The following is an 18,174-nucleotide window of genomic DNA, read 5'->3' as shown; positions in this document are numbered from 1 at the left end:
AAAGTGGTAATTACCTCACTGTGGGTTTGTTGATTATAGTTCAGCCAGGTTCTCCATGTTAATCATTTACCAGGGGAAGACAGAGATTAGTACAGAGACAGACACAGAGAGGCGAGATAGCAGACAGGGCGAGAAATAGATTCATTTGCATGCACACACACGACAGAGGAGGAATAGACACAGACGGACCTGAGGGTGAAGGAATAAAAAAAGAAAAAGAAAAAATTTAAAAAAGAAAAAAAAGAAATCAGTCTAAAACTGCAGTCACCTCACCTGACAAAACACAATTACAAGCAGTGTCTGCTTTCACTGTACTGTATACTGGATGTGTGTCTGCTCGCACAAGCGCCCACAGATCAGATGTGTGTGTGTGCGTGTGTGTGTGTGAAGGTATGGTATGCAGAATGTGATTTACTCTGGTATTTAAACTAGATCATTCGTGAGCGCACACAGAGGGAAATGATGCATAAACAGAGCAGAGATTACACGGAAGACTTATGAGGGCTGCTTTCAATAAAGATACAGAAAAACCAATACAAATATTCGTCTCCTCACACACCGTTTAAACATGCTTCACTGGCTTTTGAGCTCGACCTCAGTCTTTGTCGGAGGAGGGGAGAGCGAGACAGAGGCAGGAATGAAAAAGAGCGAGCGAGAGAGTTCAGAGGGGTCTAGACTGGTCTGGTGTTGTTTTAACAGCTTTAAGGTCTGTGTCCAAACTTGCAGACTGAGTTCAAGTGTAAGCAAGAAATGGGTAACAATATTCCTGTTGTGCATGTAAATGGTAAAATATTGTTATCTCCAATTGAAAAAAATGCTAATCCGCTGCTCTGCGGGGAAGAAACACTGAGAGTGTACAGGGAGGAGAGGAAGCAAAGAGTTGGAGAGCAGAGTCTGAAGTTTGAGCTGTGATCCAGAGGAACTGTTGCAACAAGTCTGCCTCCTGCCATGGCTGATAAAAGGGGAAAAAGAAAGGTAAAGGTGTGAGCCAAGAACAAGGGGTAAATCAGAGGACAAGGAAATGGAGTAGCTGCTTCAGGTATGGGTGACATTTATTCTTGTTACAAATCTATAAGCAGCTCATACACAAAGGTAAAAGCCTCTTTCTAAAGCAAGAGGAAAAAAAGAGTTAATTCAATACTTTTAAGTTTTGGTGCTCTGGGTAAACTTCCTGACAGATTCTCAGTAAATTTATGAGGATGAATGTAGCACAAGAAGCAGACACTGTTGTATCAGCAGGTATTCTGGTCAAGCTATTTGGTCCAACAGGTTATAAACAACACGCACAAGGGAGGGCTGAATATACCAGTACACTAAAGCTGAGGTAAGCTGAAGTATCGTGTCAGCACTGGGAACACACACAAACACACACAGAGGACTCTAGTTGTAATATTTCACTAAGCTTTAACTGCTCAAGGAAGTAAAAAATAATTTCTCTTCTAATAAGGAACTATCGCTCTGAGATACACTGTTATAAAATTGTAAGTGATCGTAAAACTGTGTTCATAAAATCATAAAAGAGGGCAATCGAACCACTTGAGCCCCACAATGAAAGAGGCCAGGGCATCTGATTCCGCAATGTTCAACGCTGACCCTGCAGTCAGTCTATCACTTCCATTTCAGAGCTCTATTTTTCAATCTGGAGGGTGCTAAATGTGTGCCAGTTAAAGTGTTTCACTGAGCCTTTGTTACAGCCATATTAGTCAGCAAAGAACAGAGCAACGAGGCCCTTCAGTCTCCACTTCACTGCCCCTGCTTCATTAAAACCATAAATCTAGATGTCGAAGGAAAGAGAATGTCTTCTGTCATATGTATTAAAAAGAGCCTGTTTGCTCACCAGCTACAGTTGTATTATATACGAGCTCAGGCTTTAGCGTAACGGCAGCCATAGCTCCTCCTCAAGGTGGTTTTCCCAGTGTCAGAGATCCGTGCAATTCTTTGGCTTTTAGCAGCCAAAGCGGCTTATTAGCTTAACCGTCCAAAAAGTTTTATTTCCCACATCACCAACATTCTCAATGAGGGCTGAATGGGAAGGTGCACAAAGGCCGAATCAATAACATTCTGCCAACATGTTCCAATAAATTCAATATGTGATTGTAAAAACCTACATTAATTGATTTTTGGAAGTACAACATTGATATATCAGTTTGTAAAGTTGTGGTGTTAGCCTATTTAAAGACAAGAGAGAAGTTGTGTTTCGACCAACCGTGTGAACGGAAAAAAAATTCCCATCTCTTCTAAATTCCATATTTGCCCTATTTTGTTCTCTGTCAACTGCTGAGGGAAATATCTGGCTCTTAAGCTGGTAAAAAAAAATCCTCTACTAGTTCTTAACTTTAACTGCCTGCAGTTTGGTGCTGCCCAGGGTGGTTTGTTGGAGCTATTTCGCTATAAACAACGCTGATGAAAGCTGTGAAACTGAATCAGAACAGTACAGTTGGCTGTTTAACCAAAAGCAATGAACTGAGAGCTGAGGGAAACTGCAGAATCTCTGTGGGTTTGTCACATATAGTCATCTGATTCATTGTTAATATAAAAATAATGATTAAAGCAGTTTTAATAGATGAGTCCAGAACTTTTTGGAATATTCATGGTGAAGGATAATAGCTTAATTTTAAACCATTAGAACACTGTGGACAAATACTTTTTTTTTTTCCTCAGTGCTTTCTGTACCATGAACATCGAGTGCAGTCCTGGACCCTGCACTGTAGCTTCATGCCAGCAAAGGCATAGCTCTCCTGTCCCTGTGGTCCCTCTCCCCGGCCAGGCCACATTTACAGGCTTCAGGACAACCTGGCTGGCTGGCAGGCAGCTAATAGAAAATATGGTATGGGAAAATGACTGAAGCTCAACTAATCACACCGCCAATATCCATCACTGGGCAGGAGGGAGTCGTGAGAGATAAAGGGGGCGAAGGAGCGAAGGAGGAGCGGGTAGTGCAGACAAAAAAAATGAAAAGGAGAGCGGGATGTAACAAGGAAGGTAATGAAGAGTGAGGAGAGGAGAGAAGAGGAGAGGAGAGGAGAGGAAGTGAGTCCTAGCGGTAAACCCAGGGGATTCTGGACCGGGTGCAGCATCACGGCTCTGCTGATAGCTTTGTGATTGGGTGGTGTTGCTGATGAGAGTGATTCTCTGCCACAGTGGGTTACCCTCCGCCGTGATGCTGATGGCATTGTGATTGTGTGGTGTTGCAGCCGACTGTGTGGCCCTGCCACAGGCTGTGACCATTCATCCCTGAATCTCTGGGGAACAAGAAGGTGCTTCCTAATCCTCGCAGTGTTCCTCCCCACCACATTTCTGTAGGATCCCAATTACAGTACTGGGTTTCACCCACCTGGACACACCGGATATAACCTCAGCTGACTCCAGTAGGCTATACAGGATGAGTCCTGCAGACCTGACAAAGAAGGCCTTGGGGAAATTATAAGCCCCAAGAGTCATATTTCTGTCGTATTTTGTGCATCCATAAATGTAAAATACAAGAATGGTCTCTGTGGCCATTAAGTAAAAAGGTCATTCATCTGAAAGAGCGTTTGGGGAATCAGGCCTTATGGAGAGTGTCTCTAAATAAGCGGGTGACGGAACGACGGATGTGTTATTTTGGGCAGTGCCCTTACTGGCCCTGCAGGTCTCCCACCTCAGACCCTCAATTAGCCAGACTGGAACACCTGGATCAGCAGGTGAGCCTGACTCTGCCTTGCTAATGGCCCCAATCAACCCATTACACACACACACACACACACACACACACACACACACACACACACACACACACACACACACACACAAATATTAACAAACATACACACCCTCCCATTAGCTGACCACATATTCACTTATGCACAGCAGCACTTTAGACTTTAATATACACCTGTGTCCTCAGATTGCCATCTAGGGCACTATTCAGAACAAACACTTACTGCTGGTACTCTGTAAGGAGCATAATCACTAACTCCAAAAGGCAGGGGCCAGGTGAAAGCCAGGGTTAGAGTGTAGTCATTATGATAAAGATAACTACATGCAGGAGGAAGGTTAGATCAGGCCACTGTGTTTTAAATGAGAGCAGGCTGAATCCCCGGAGCTCAAGCTTTTTTATTTAAGGAATAAAAACAGTCTGACAGCGTTTGTGTTACGGCAAGTTTTAGGAAACCATACTTGCTCTGGCCCAGTCTTTATTTAAGCACACAAGGACGTGATCTGCTGCATAGCAGAGATTCTTTAAGCCAACTACAGCCTGACTCATTTAGCAGGAATTATTGTGGTCGTTATGCAACGTCGTGGCTGAGCAAGTTCAGACCAGCGGCGTTTATTTTATGCAAAGTAGATTGAGTCACATTTTTAACATCAGGCCTAAACACCTCAATGCGGGCCGCGGTGAGAAGCAGCTCAGAGAAACTCCCCGTCTCCTCCCTTTGTTCCGGTTGGAGCATCAGTGCAGTTCACTCACCTTGTGTTTGTAGAATTCCAGTACACGACGTGTCTTTTAGCCACTGCGGCTGAGATGATGTTGAAGAGGAAAATCGTAGCTCTCCAAGTGGGAAGAGCTCCGAGGAGTGTCAACGTCAGGGAGCCCATCCTGACCGCCGCTGGGGGCCGCGGAGAGGCTCTGCACCGGCCGGGAGGGTGTGGTGAGCAGATCAGGTGAGGAGGAGGAATCCCGACAGAAGCTCGCGGGGAACAACTTTTCCTTCCAGCAGCTTCGGCAACTCACGAACCGAGTCAAACTTCTACGTCATCTACTGCTGCTGAAGCTTCGCATGATGTACAAAGGTAAACTGATTAAAGACGCTCAAGAAAAAAAAAAAAAAAGAAAGAAAAAAAGTTGAGTATTCACTGGCTGCAGAGCAGAAAGTGTGTACTTCCACAGGGAAAAGTTGTAGAGAGTGTGTCCAGATTGTGCATCATGGTTTTGGAGCTCTCACTGAAAAGTAACAGGCTAATAAACGAGACTGAACCTGAGTTTAAAGGCCAAGGTTTCCAGTACAGTATTAGATCAGAATATGAATTGGGACTGCCAGCTGGTTTGGCAGCAACAGATTGCACAGCGCGAGAAGGGCGGATCCGCAGGACTGAGGGCGGTGCCGGGGAAAACTTTGGGCCAATCAGTGGACAAGGGTGTGGTGATGTGTGATACTGTGGTGCGAAGTTAAATCTTTGTGAGGTGCGCCGACTGGTGTGGGGAGACAGTCTGTCACTGTTCCAGTTTTTTTTTTTTCCTCAGGAAAGCTTGGGACCCTCTGTCCTCCTTCCTCCTCTGGAGCTGGAGAGTTCAGCATATTTAAAGTCATTTCATGCAGCAGGCTCCAACACAGCTGGCACTGTCCTGTCCGACCTCCAGCCAGCAGCTCCTCTGCAGCAGCTGGCTGGGTGTTTGCTCAAAGGCACTCCAGCAGTGGAGGTTCACACAGTTCAACAAGCAAAACCCCCAACTTCATTCCCTCCTGAACTGCCCCCTCCAGCTTCACAGCTTCCACTTCCAGTATAGCTCCATGTAGGGCAGCATTACACTGTAAAATGCTCTTTTTCAGTTACCCAACACACAAGATAATCAAACAGCGGGGGGGGGGCCCCACCACCCCATTGACTATAGTCTGCAAGATCCACATTTAGTTCAGCTACACTTGGCTGCATTAGGTGCGTGTGTTTGTGTTTGTGTTTGTGTGTGTGTGTGTGTGTGTGTGTGTTGATAAGTATTAATTCTCTGAGTGTTGTCTGTCGCCCCAGGGGAAGGTGTAGTGACAGTAATCACTACGCCTCCATGGGCAAAAGCCACTGGTGGTCCTCTCTAATTATCTGATTCTCTAAGTGTGTGTGCATGTGTGTAAGAGAGAGAGAGAGAGAGAGAGAGATTGAGAGAGGTACTAACCCTGCTATTTGGAACAGCACTATCACTCATCCAGACAAAGTTACATTGATGGCTCTGTGTTATTATCTGCTGCAAATGCATGTCTGGCTATTTCCTCTCACACACCCACCCCCCCCCTCATGTGTGTGTGGTTCATAGTGTACATATGTATGTGGCCTAGGACTCATTAGCTCACTTCCTGGAGGTCCTGATCATTAATTTCCCATGATGCCTCAGTGCTCCTGTGTGGCTAATTTGTCCCTGGTGAGCTAGCGCTCCCTCAGCAAACGTGGAGCAGACCACAGAGGAGTAACTCACTCTGCTGGGGTCTCGCTCGCTCGCTCTCATTGTGATTGATCTATGGGACCAGACACTTCCTAACAAATTTTGTGCCAGAGGTTAATAATGCTTTGTGAAAATTCATTTAAATTATCCCGCCTCTTTCTCCAAAACGGAGAGAAAAAGAAATCTCCCAACTTCACAGCTTCTCTTCTTCTCTCTCTGTTTCCCTTCTTTCTTTCCTCTTTAATATTTGTTTCAATTTTTGTGTGTCTGCTATTCATCATTAAAAGCACTCTTTCCAAAATCTTTCCCCTCAACCTCTATCCATCATCCGTCCTAATCTTCGCTCCCATTGATCTTCTCATTACTGGTCAAATATGGGTTTTTTTCCTGTCTCCTGGCACAGTTTATCTCAGCAAACATTGTCTGTCATACCATAGAGTCTGTCTTACAGTAAATCTACATTCAGAATTACACCCATATTTATGTCAAGAATTCCTCTATGGCTATGAATATCTATGCAACAGGTTTAGGTTTTGGGGGGAAAAACATCTTAAGGTTTTATTTATTAAGAGTTTAAGACTCAAAAAACCTCAGTCTGCTTCACTGGGACTGTGTGGGTGTAATCTCTCGTGAAATAACCAACAATGTTGTAACTTTTGCAGAAAATTGCATGTTCATGTAAGAGCACATAGCTCAGACTGTAGTAAGAAGCTGGTACTTTTTCAAAAACAACTTTAATCAAGATAAAGATGATTCATGGAGATGTCAAATCAAAGTCTAAGCCCATATTGATTTTCTCCAGGTTTCGGTAACATTTTGAAAGGTAGGATTTATTTCTGTCATAGCTGTAAGTGTTTTTATTTTGCGTTGTGTTATGTATTTGTGCTAAAGCAAAAGGAGCTTGTCAGCTGTTTTCATGTTCATGGACAGATAGGTGACAAATGAAAGGAACTGCCAAAATAAAGTGTTTAGTAAGATGCTGGGCCGCCATCCTCCAAGTCTCTCTCTTGGAGGATCTGTGCCAATCTAACTCTTGAGTACAGATTTGGGATCTGACTCTAACTCAGTTCTATTGTTGAAATAATCACCATTCTTCAACAGGATATTCCCCCATTTGGTGTTTTGATGATGGCTGGTGATGATTATGTCGGTCCGAAATCTCTCAAAGATGGGTTGAGATCAGACCATTCAGTGACCTCTGTATGGAAGCAGTCACACTTTGTTCACACAGTCATTCAGGTTTCACTATGAGTGTTATTCGCTGAACTTTTGTACATATTTCATGAGCTTACGCCTCATCATTTAATGTCTGAAGCCAAAGGAATGTGAAGAATTTGAGAGAAGTATTCCTTTAAGTTCCCCTCCTCTTCTCTCCTCTCCTCTCCATCACTTCTTCTTCTCTCTCCATTGCTTTTGTACAGTAGTGTCACTACCCTCTTAATCCTGTTATCTCCACATATACAGGCTGACACCAAGCCACTCGCCATAGCTGTAATCAACTACCCTAAACACACATACACACAGCATGAACACACTCCTCTCCCTATATCGCTCTGTTTCTCCCTCTGTGACACACACACACACACACACACACACACACACACACACACACACACACACACACACACACACACACACGCAGAGACTGGCCCCATTCTCCGTCTACTCTGTAATCCCACTATTTTTGGCCTCCTACTATTTTGATCGGCCATATGCCTGCATGTTTCACACACATCTTGGCCTGTCTATCACTCATCATGAGTACTGCCTCCCCCCCATAAGATATCTCATCCTCACCTGTCATTCTTCCCCTCATCTCTTTCACTTTTACTCTACTCCACATCCTCCTCTTCGTCAATTTGAGTTCATTCATTTCTCTCTGTGGCTGCTGCAACATTAAGATTCGCTTCCACTTAATCAGAGAGTTAGTAATTGTTTTAATTTGGCTTAATGATCAGGCAGGATTAATATGTTCTGTTTTTTCCATGATGGTTCCATGAACAACACAACACAACACAACACAACACAACACACACACACACACACGCAGACTTACAAAGGAAGCTTTTGTCACAAGTTTCTCTTCTCCTTCATCGTTGTCTTTTTGTACATTCGGGAGATGTTTTTTTTTTTTTCCCCCCTGCACGCCTACTACACTTATTTGCAACAGTGCCAATTTTACAGGGTCATCACTTTACTTGTGTGTGTGTGTGTGTTTCTTTCTCATTCTCACCTTTTGCTTTTGTAAAAGTACATTGTGTGCAGCTCTTTTCTTGTGTGTGCCGCCGCTCTTTTCCTCCCCCTCTCTCGCTGCGTCTCACTTCCGTAATTACAGCTCTGGACTCAAGCAGTGATGGTAAATGCTTTTCTATTCCCCCTCTCTCCATCAGTCTCCCTCAATCTCTATCGTTCCCTTTTTCTCACCAAGCAAATTACATCTTGGTTACTATAGAGACATGTTTATTGAATGCTTTTTGCCACACTTTCTTGCTTCCCCTTAAGCCCCTTTGCCTTCCCTCCCCTCATTTTCCAGAGCTCCACTTGTCTTTCTCTCTGTGTTTACTCTTTCTTTTTTTTTGGACTCTTGCGTATTGATGGTCATCTGTTCTTTTCCTTCATTTCATTTCTCTCTTTTGTCACCTGGGGGACCACTTCAACGTCTTCGGTGAATAATAGTTGCTATTTGGAAAGACAAGATGAGAATTGAGTATGTTGGATAGATTTTCAATGCAGCGGAGCTATTGTTGTTGCCATGTATTACATATAAGCAGATAAAGAAGGCAGGGTCTCTTATTGTACTCATACTGCATGTGCTATCCATTACTATTGACTGCGTAAGTGGCCCCCACTGAATACAACACTTTTGAGATGCGAGCAATCCGATTGTGTCTCTTCTTTCTCCTCCTCATCACAGATACAGTGTCCAGTCTGCTTTTCTTTCTCTCTATCGGCTTTTCTCTTTTTCTGCTTATTCATCCCTTTTTCAAAGCAGCTGAGCCTGTTCTCCTCGTGTTCCCTTGCGTCCACCACTCTCTATCTTTGATAGGACTGTGAATCAAGCTCCAGTACTGTTTTTATCCTGATGGAAGTGTGTTCATATCACCCAGAAGAGAGTGCTGAGAGCTGGTATCAAATGCACGCACAATTTCTGTTCTTTGCTTTTTCTTTGATCAGACAGTTTCCTAGTAAACGTCAGAGTATGTGACTTTTTTTTTTAAAAGTGACAATTAGAAGATAAAAGTAAATGCTGAAAGTTGTGGGAGAGTAACGCAGGAAGGGAAATGACTCAGTATTTTTTCTAACATTAGTCACCATGCCAGACTAAATGAGATCATTGCACCAATACTCTTTTTATTTGTTTTAATTTATAAGAGAAAGAATGTGTTACATCTTCTTTCAAACGTTACACAGTCTCACTATAGATTGCAATTTTGCCAGTTTGGGACATAATCAACATCCACAGACAGAATCAACTTTATTACCAAAGTATATTGACAAAAGAAAAGAAAAAGAGCTTGACTCTGGTCAACAAGTCCTCCAGCTCATTCACAGGGCCCAGAACAAATGTGTAGTAGCATGCAAATATAGACACGCAACGAAACAAAAGGGAATAGCAAAGCTAAACAAAGATAAGCAGATGAACATGTGGCTATGAGGAGGAGGCACATACATGATGGTAACTGACCCATCTCCAAACTCTGTACTCTATTCTATAGATAGTAAGTGAGACTAGTGACTTTTTCTCATTCCACTCTCAAGAGAAAAAATCCCTTCTCAACAAGCACACATTTTTTGTTTATTTTTTCTGAGCTCACGAAAAGTTTACTTTTTGGAGATACATGATTGTCATAGGACAGTGATGATATACAGTTTTCATATGTTTTATACATATATACATTTTTTCTAATATACAAGGTTGCAGTCTGGTTTACGCTGTGCTATACAAGTAAGGCAACAATACATGGCAGTTAGGAGAATATTTGATATTGTATGTAACAAGTGACTTTTACCTATAGAGACAGAGGTGGTGTGTGTACTTTTATTGGTAAACAGAGTGTGTACAGTATACACAGTAAACATAGACTCACAGTAGGCCTGTAAACATTTTCACTTGTCATAACTATAGCTCAGTTCTATTCAAGTGCCCCAGTAAGCCACGACAGTGTGATAGTGAGTCAGCACCCTGAAACTGGAGCAGATAAATGGAACTCAGCCGTTCATTCATTTCATTATTTACACTTGTGCTTTTCCTTCTGGAACATGTCAAAATGTCCTCTGTGAAAAAGGCCTATTGACAGTGAAAGGATGTTATTTTGTGGTCGTGCTATTGCACAATGACTTTTTCTTTTATGCTAATATGATTTAGATGATATTGTATGTGCAGTAAAATAAATAATAAATTCAATCACAAAATGTCAGTCGGTACCCAGTCCCTGTCTTCACCATATAAGCCTCTCATCCTCACTCCGTTCCCATATAGTTCCTCTTTCCTCTCTGTCACCTACTTTCTGTCTCCCCTGTCCTCCCCCTCCTCTCCTCTCGCAGCATTTGTGGATGATTAGTAGAGTCAGATGGAAGCAAGATGAGGACACGGGGCCCGCTCTGCATATTCATCTGTCCTTCTGTTCCCTCCATTCACCGGGGCTGCTCGCTGCAGTCCCTCTCTCTCTGTCTGCTCTCTGTCCGCTTTCTCTCCATCCTTTCTGTGTGCCAGCAGTCATCCTCTACCCCGAACACCTCCACAATTTATCCTCTCCTCTCCCTTTCTGTCCCCTGCTGCACTGTATCTCCCGCCGCTCCTCTTCTCCATCCCAGATGGACTAAGTGAACCCTCTGTAGTAAAATTAACTTTGAGATGAACGAGGCTATGGTATTTTGCGCATGCAGTGTGGGTATTCTGCCAAAAATGCAGTGAAGGTTATGTCTTGATCTATTTACTGCCAAGACACTCCACTTTTGGGACATGCAGCCTCCTCAGTTTATGCTCTGATGTCTAAAAACAATCAATTCACTTGAGTGCCAAAAACAAATTTCCATTTCAATACAGTCGAAGAGCAGGTAGCGGGGGCAGACTAGTGGTTGAAGTGTCTGTCCCATTACAACACATTCAGCTTTGAACCCCATCAAAGTGCCTTTGAGGACGACTCCAATCCCTCACCTGCCCAGTCATGTGACTCTGAATGAGATAAGAGAGTAAAATGTAAATGCAGCTGTGTCGTCGGGAGAGGCCAACACATACAAGCGAACAATTGTCATTTTGTGTGTTTGTTTTTTTTTTATTTTTTATAAATGCCTGCAATCAATACAGAAAAGCCCAAATGGTGACAGTGACACCTTGATGTAAAGTAATGGCACAATAGTGCACATCTACACACAAACAAAACTACATTTAGTTTTTGTTTTAACCTCCTTGTATTCCTTAATTTCTTCCTTTTTGCAAACCTCGTAGCTTTCTTCATTAAGTGCACATGTACGACTGTTTCCCAGTTTGTGTCTTTGTGTCTGTAATCTCTGACTGTCAGTGTGTGTTTTTGTGGGCACTGATCTTATGGGGATTTGGCAGACATGCTTATGTGGTAGGAACTAAAAGCAAGTTAATTGTTCCCTTAGGAAACGTTCAAACAGGCCGGACCACTTAAATTTATGGGCTGAAGATAAAAATGCAGATTTAAAAAATTTTTTTTTTCCTGTCAATGACTTTTTCCCCATCAACGATTTTTCCTGTGAGTTATTACTGCAGAATCAGACACTAGCACTGTGAGTGTGTGTCGTGTGTGTGTTGTGTGTTGTGTGTGTCGTGTGTGTCTGTGCGGGAGAGAGAGAGAGACAAAAAGAGGGAGAGAGAGAGAGACTTGTGTGTGTGATTGTGCATCAGTGCGCCATTAAAACGCCTCCTTCCTGCTGTTCTTACATCACAACATCTGACAGGTTTACAATGAATACCTGCAAACATTTAATTAAATAGGAAATGCACTTATGTTTTCCAATAATCCCACTTCACGCTCCGTAATTAACTCCACATACACTTAAACGCCGTCAAATAGGTAGATAGATTTACATCCGATGCACACGCCGAAAACTAAACGAACAAGAGCAACAAAAAAAAAAAAGATTCTGTTAACAGCTTTCATCTGCTCCCACGTGTCGACACGGTGGCTGCTGCTTTGTGATTTGAATTATTAATTGCTAGTTATTGTCTTATTGCTTGAGGATGTGGATTCTCAGACTGTATCTGTCGGCTGTGCCGTTCTTCCCCTCATGAGAAGATGGGTGAAAGTGATATCTTCTAATGATTACCCTCTCATTCTCTCCTCGCCCCCTCTCCCTTGCTGTCTTTCAGTAAATGAGGGAAAGTGATATGGTTCTCTAATGACCAGTGTGAATAATTGCCATCTAAATAAAGGCTCTGTTTGGTCCTAGAAATCTCCCAGTCTGTCTCTCACTATCTTTGTCTCGCTCATCCTCTCTCTAACTCTCCAACGGCCCATTAGCTGATGAACATACTTCTCCTGCCTTGTGTCTCTCTGCTGATTTCGCACCTCTAACTCTGCTCTTCATACTTATTATCACTGTGTTTCTCAGCGCTGTCCCTCTTTCATCACTGATCTTCTGGTTAAAGTAGTTAGACTCTTTTTTCTTTTCTTTATGTCCCATGCTTTCCTCTGCCTCAAACCAGATGGTCCATTTTTTATGTGCTTGTCAGTTTTCACATCCTCAGTCCATTATAGCTGTTGGACGGGTGCGTGTGTGTGTATTTTTCTCTCCACAGATCAGAGACGAGCTCAAATTGACATCCATTTCGGCTGCACGTTTAGCTTTTATATCCTCAGCCGGAGTGAACAGTGAGAGGAACCGGAAGACATGAAAGAGCAGGAGAGTGCCGGGGAGAAAAGCACTAGAAAAACCTTCCTGTCCGTCCGCACGTTTATTTTGTGCTTACTAAAGTTCTTCTTCTCGCACATTCTCTCTCTCTCTCTCTTCGTTCGGGTTAGGAGGAGCTGAGTTATTAAAACGCCAACCTTTCCAACAAGAGGCAATAAATCAAACTAAATATCCAGGGGAGAGAGAGGGAGAGGGAAAGGGAAGAGACAGAAAAGGAGAGAGAGGGAAAGAGAGAGAGAGTATGTCGAAATGAAAAATAGGGAATGTATAAGTCGAGGAGGAGGATTTGATGAGCAGAAGGCTTGGGAGAGAGGGAGAGGAGACGCAATAAGAGAACCGTATTATAAATTGATGTAGGGGATGATAGGAGAAGAAAGTAGCGAGGAAAATAATGAGAGTCTCATCCCGCTGGTCTGAAGCCTGCCCTCGCCTCATCCACTTTGATTACAGAACGACAGGCCGGCCAATCAGGGTTAAATCACCATCACTGCAAATCAGTCAGTCACTGAACAACTGATTTTCAAGGCAACTATAAATATTTTCTACAGTTGGTAGCAAATGTGACTTCCACTCGAAATCATTTGAGGAATGGATGGATCGATGGATCGATGATAAAAAGTCAGTCGGAGTTGTTGGGGGTGATGATGATGAACACATGATCATTACACAGCCTCTGCATGACCCTAACTGAGTCTGGACCAGGCAACTTATAGCCAAATAAAAATAAAAGTACCTTAACCTGTGGACATCGACTTTGAAAAACTCAAAATAAACTTCACTTATTTAGAGAAACTACCTAAGTACAGACCGAGTAACTACAAGTTGTTGGACACAGACATGTCTCAAATCCATACACTAATGCTACATAACATGCACTATATTCTCATTTATAGAGACTGTTTTTAGCAAACCAGAAATCAACATACTTAACAGGTAGTTGTGCAATACATGCATAGTTAGGCATAAACCAGACTAAGTTTGTTTTCCAAGCTCTTGTTGGAGCTGTCTCACCACTCTGCAGTTTCTTTGAGGGCTGCGCAGCTGTGATGAGCACATTTAGTTCATTTGTGCATTGCATTGCAGGACAATGGTGCCTATCAACAGCAAACTCAAAGATCTGGCGTTTTTCAGTATCCATGTTTACTATGATGAGCATACTTAAGTTTGTCACTTTTGATCGTGTGTAGAATTAGTATGTATGTATGATGGACCTGCCAACAACAGAAGACAGAAATGGAGCAACACTTCCAGCTGCACTGCAGCCTGCACAAAGAGATGCGGGCCAACTTCTTTACCAAAATAAAACTCAAATATCAAGAGCCTGACACACTCCCAAACCAAAACAAAATTCAATATTTACTTGGGGAAGGAACTGACCTTGTCATGGAATCAGCAAAACATGTCAGGCCTTGCCACAGCCCGGAGGAAAAACCAGCAGTTTTCCTTCAAAATCTGCTTAATTCAACTGTTTTCTTCTATGGTTCTCACCATTACCGTTTACATTCAGTTGTTTAATACGTATATATCTCCTCTTCTCATAAATATTTTCAAGATTTTTTCATATACTTAACGTATAATATGTACAATGTTGTAAGCTAGAGCATACACAATACAATACAAGACAATTTTTGTCAAAACAATCTCTCTATGAATTTCCCACATGATTTTCCTCAGCAGATGGATTTTCCTCAGTTGTCATGGAAGTGTAGATGTTCAAATTTCCATTTTTCAGAGCAAATTAAGGAATTCTCGTTCATGTTGGCTTAAAAATTGAGATCAAAAGATTGTCATTTAAGTTTTGTCTACTGCTGGACATGGTTTCTTGCCAGGAGCGGGAGGTGGTGATTGTGGCTTGACAAGAGCTTCAGCCATTCTTGTTTTTTATGATACATGAGCTAATAATTCTCCCGCCGAGCAGCGCTACGTCTTCAGGACAGATTGGAGGCTACATTGAGTTGCTATGGGAAAGTAATGACACGCTGCTGATAGGGGCTAGCTAGATAGCGTGCAAACTTCAGTAGAAGAAAAAACATAATAGAAACAGAAAGAAATGGAAAAAAAGTTAACATTGTTGTTGCTTTCCGCCACTGGAGACAGCTCTGGGCGAGCAAAAGAATGAAGTTTGATGCTGAACATTTTTTCTATGCAAGTTAACAGCTTTTTAATGCTAATGTTGGCTATGTAGCAATAGCAAAACTTACAAATAGCTGCTTTAATATACTTTAAGCTCCTTTTTTATATCATTACAAATAGAATATACTTTGGTTTTGCACTGTTGGTCAGACAAAACAAGCAACTTTGACTTAAGAGATTTTAAAATTTGGTCATTTTCTGATGTTTTTTTGACTAAACATTGGATAAAAAATAAATAGATGCCCATGTGTATAGAGTATAAAGTGTAGTATACATCTTATATTTGTTTTTTTTATTACTTTCCAAATCAAATTACACTCGCGCTACATTGTTAATCTTGTACAACATCTTTTGGCAATATGCATTACTTAATGATGATCAATGACAATAAGGGACTCTGAATCTAAGACAGAGCCAGCGTGGAGGAGACAGAGGACAGAGGAGGCAGTTTGAGCGTGACATTGAGAGGGCTTTGAGGTTAAGTGGCTAAATGGTTTAGGCCCTCTTAAGAGGCTGTGTTTTTTTCCCCCTCCTTCATCCAGTACTCCCTTCCCCTACCCCATTCGTCTTTAAATGCCTAATACGAGAAGAGAGACATCAATCATAACTCAGAGACACACAAATACACGCTGAAAATCACACACACACATACTCATTATTCCTTTCCACATGCTGTATATTACGCAGCTTTCACAGATGGACACTGTGCTTGTGTGTGTGTGTGCTTTTGGAGATTCAGGAGACTTCCAGGGTAATAGAGAGATTCAGGGAGCGTGAAAGAGAGATGGAGCAATAAAGAGTAACACTGTTGCTCTCTCTCCTCCATCTCTTCCCCCACTGGACCATGAGTTAGGCTCTATTTCACTACATGCATTTCAAGAAGAAAACGGTTGTTATTTGCCAAATCTGAGAGTAATTATATGATTTTTAACAAGCTTTCTCCAAGGAAAGTGCTTTTTATTTGTAAAAGTGTTGAAGTCCATTTTTTTTGGTGAAGATCTGACTTTACAATGTATAAAAATAGAACTTAGGAATCACCCTGCTGCGAGCTAATTTAAGGTACTGTTGTATAAAAGAAGCCAAGTGATGACAACAGTGTATCATGAATGAAGGTGGACAATAGTACAATTGGAAACTTCAGGGATGGATCTTTCTGAGAACTCACAAAGTCAAAGATTTGACAGCTTGTCTCCTTTAATAAGATAAAAATGCTTCCCTGCCTACAATCTGTGGCTGATACATGATTATTCTCATTATTGAATTATCTGAAATACGGTCTTAAACCAGACTTCAGTCAAAAGGAACCCAAAGGAACCCTAATCCAAAGATATAAATTCAATTTATACCACTACTACTCTGAGAAACTGACTTTAAAACACAATAAAATGTTGTTATTGTTAATATTTTAACTGAATACCTTTTGATGAGCACTGTGAAACACATAGCAATTAAAATCTAGGAAAAACTTTCACTGGTTATACCCTTCAGTTAGATTCCAGTGAACTTTTCTTGCCTTTTGTTTGCATGTTGAGGCTTCAGGGTCTGAGGCAGGAGCTGACCCTTAGGAACAGACTTGAAAGACAGTGGCATCGTCCTACTGCTGTGAGCATGGAAAAAAAAACAGAGTGCTTGAAAACAAGATGATGAATAATGGAAAAGCAAACAGAGATCATTTGGAGAGAACATTAGCTTGAGACGGTACAGGCAGGCTATTGTTTGTTTCTTGAGGTTGCATTTTCTGCATTTTGAAATGCAAAATCACACAGTTTGATTCAGTATTTTCACCATCATTATCAGAATCTTAATTCACTGCATAGCCTTTTTATTTTACATTTGACTGTGCTTATCTCTGTGGTTTTCTCTTCAGCATATCAATTTTCGCCTCTTCAAGCTCAAATATCTGAAAGAAATGTGGGAAAGCACCGTATATTAATAAATGGTTTTACATTAATGAATGGACTTAGTTCAGCTCTGTACTTAGAGTTCTTCAAGACATACACACACACTTAACCATGTCATACACAGAAGGTAGCTGCTACTATATGCTGCTACTAATTGAATCACGTATTACATTTCCTGGAGGATTAGTTTAGCCTGAGAGACTGGGAGCTGCATGGGCTGTAAGAGAGTTGGTGTTTATGCATCTGTGTGTATTCTGTGTATTCGTTGGGACGGAGAACCTACATATCAATTATTCATCTTGTGTGCGGCTCAATCAGATACTCAGGAATCCATCTCTCCCTCTTTCTCACCTGCAGGGATTACAGGAAGTGCGGTGATGGGACACACTACGGTGGTTTCAGAGTAAATTAGCATGCTGCTGTTGTACTGGCCAGGAGATATTATGAATGTGCCACAATAGTTACTGATGGACGACAGGAGACCAGGTGATGCCCATGGTGCTGGTTTTACTGAGTGATTTGATGTTGAAATAGAGTCCCAGCTGACTATAGATAGCTGTCGATATTTCAAACCTAGGAGGAGGCATATAAATTATACAGAAATTACCCTTTAAGTGCAGAGAAACTGCCAAACAGTAATGGAAGCTTTGTTAGGTGAGACAACAACTTGAATGTTTTCGTTTTACAACAGGATCTGTTATAATGGGGCCTGCAGATGGAAACTTAAAATTCCCCTATACAGGTTTCACTCTGATCCTTTATCATTTAGAAACAAGACTATGAATCTGCAGCCATGCCAGCTGCTAGCTGCTCTTTAAGGCTGTAATTAGGCACAGTGGTGCTTTGAGCTAAATGCTCACAAGAGAATGTAAAGATGCTGGTGTTTAGCAGGTAAGTTTAATATGTGCACTATTAGTATGATAACAATTTCTGATTAGCAGTAATCAATCATGAATGCCTGTATGAAATTTCACAGCAATCCATCCAACAGTTGTCAAGACATTTCATTAAAAACCTAAAATGCGAAACTCACGGCTGAGCTGAGAGGAAAAATCAGGATCACCAGGGTCAGTAGGCTTCATCCTCTGGGAACCATAATTGTCTATTGTGGTGGAAATTTGCTGGCAA

The 18,174-nt window shown here is 41.9% G+C and overlaps 1 protein-coding gene across 1 annotated transcript in view; it reads right to left on the bottom strand.

Moving 5' to 3' along the window:
- The window catches only part of efna4 (ephrin A4), a 35,274-nt gene extending 30,268 nt beyond the window's left edge, over window positions 1–5,006 (bottom strand). Inside the window, exon 1 of the mRNA XM_023408889.2 lies at window positions 4,448–5,006. Within this exon, the coding sequence (XP_023264657.1) occupies window positions 4,448–4,575 (128 nt within the window). The 5' untranslated portion in view covers window positions 4,576–5,006. The remainder of the gene's footprint in view (window positions 1–4,447) is intronic.
- Window positions 5,007–18,174: the final 13,168 nt, after the last annotated feature.

The sequence above is a fragment of the Seriola lalandi genome, unplaced genomic scaffold (genome assembly GCF_002814215.2).
Source record: "Seriola lalandi dorsalis isolate HSWRI2012SDOR001 ecotype SW California unplaced genomic scaffold, Sedor1 jcf7180002054376, whole genome shotgun sequence".
NCBI classification, from domain to species: domain Eukaryota; kingdom Metazoa; phylum Chordata; class Actinopteri; order Carangiformes; family Carangidae; genus Seriola; species Seriola lalandi.
This window is presented reverse-complemented; position numbering and strand designations above follow the sequence as displayed.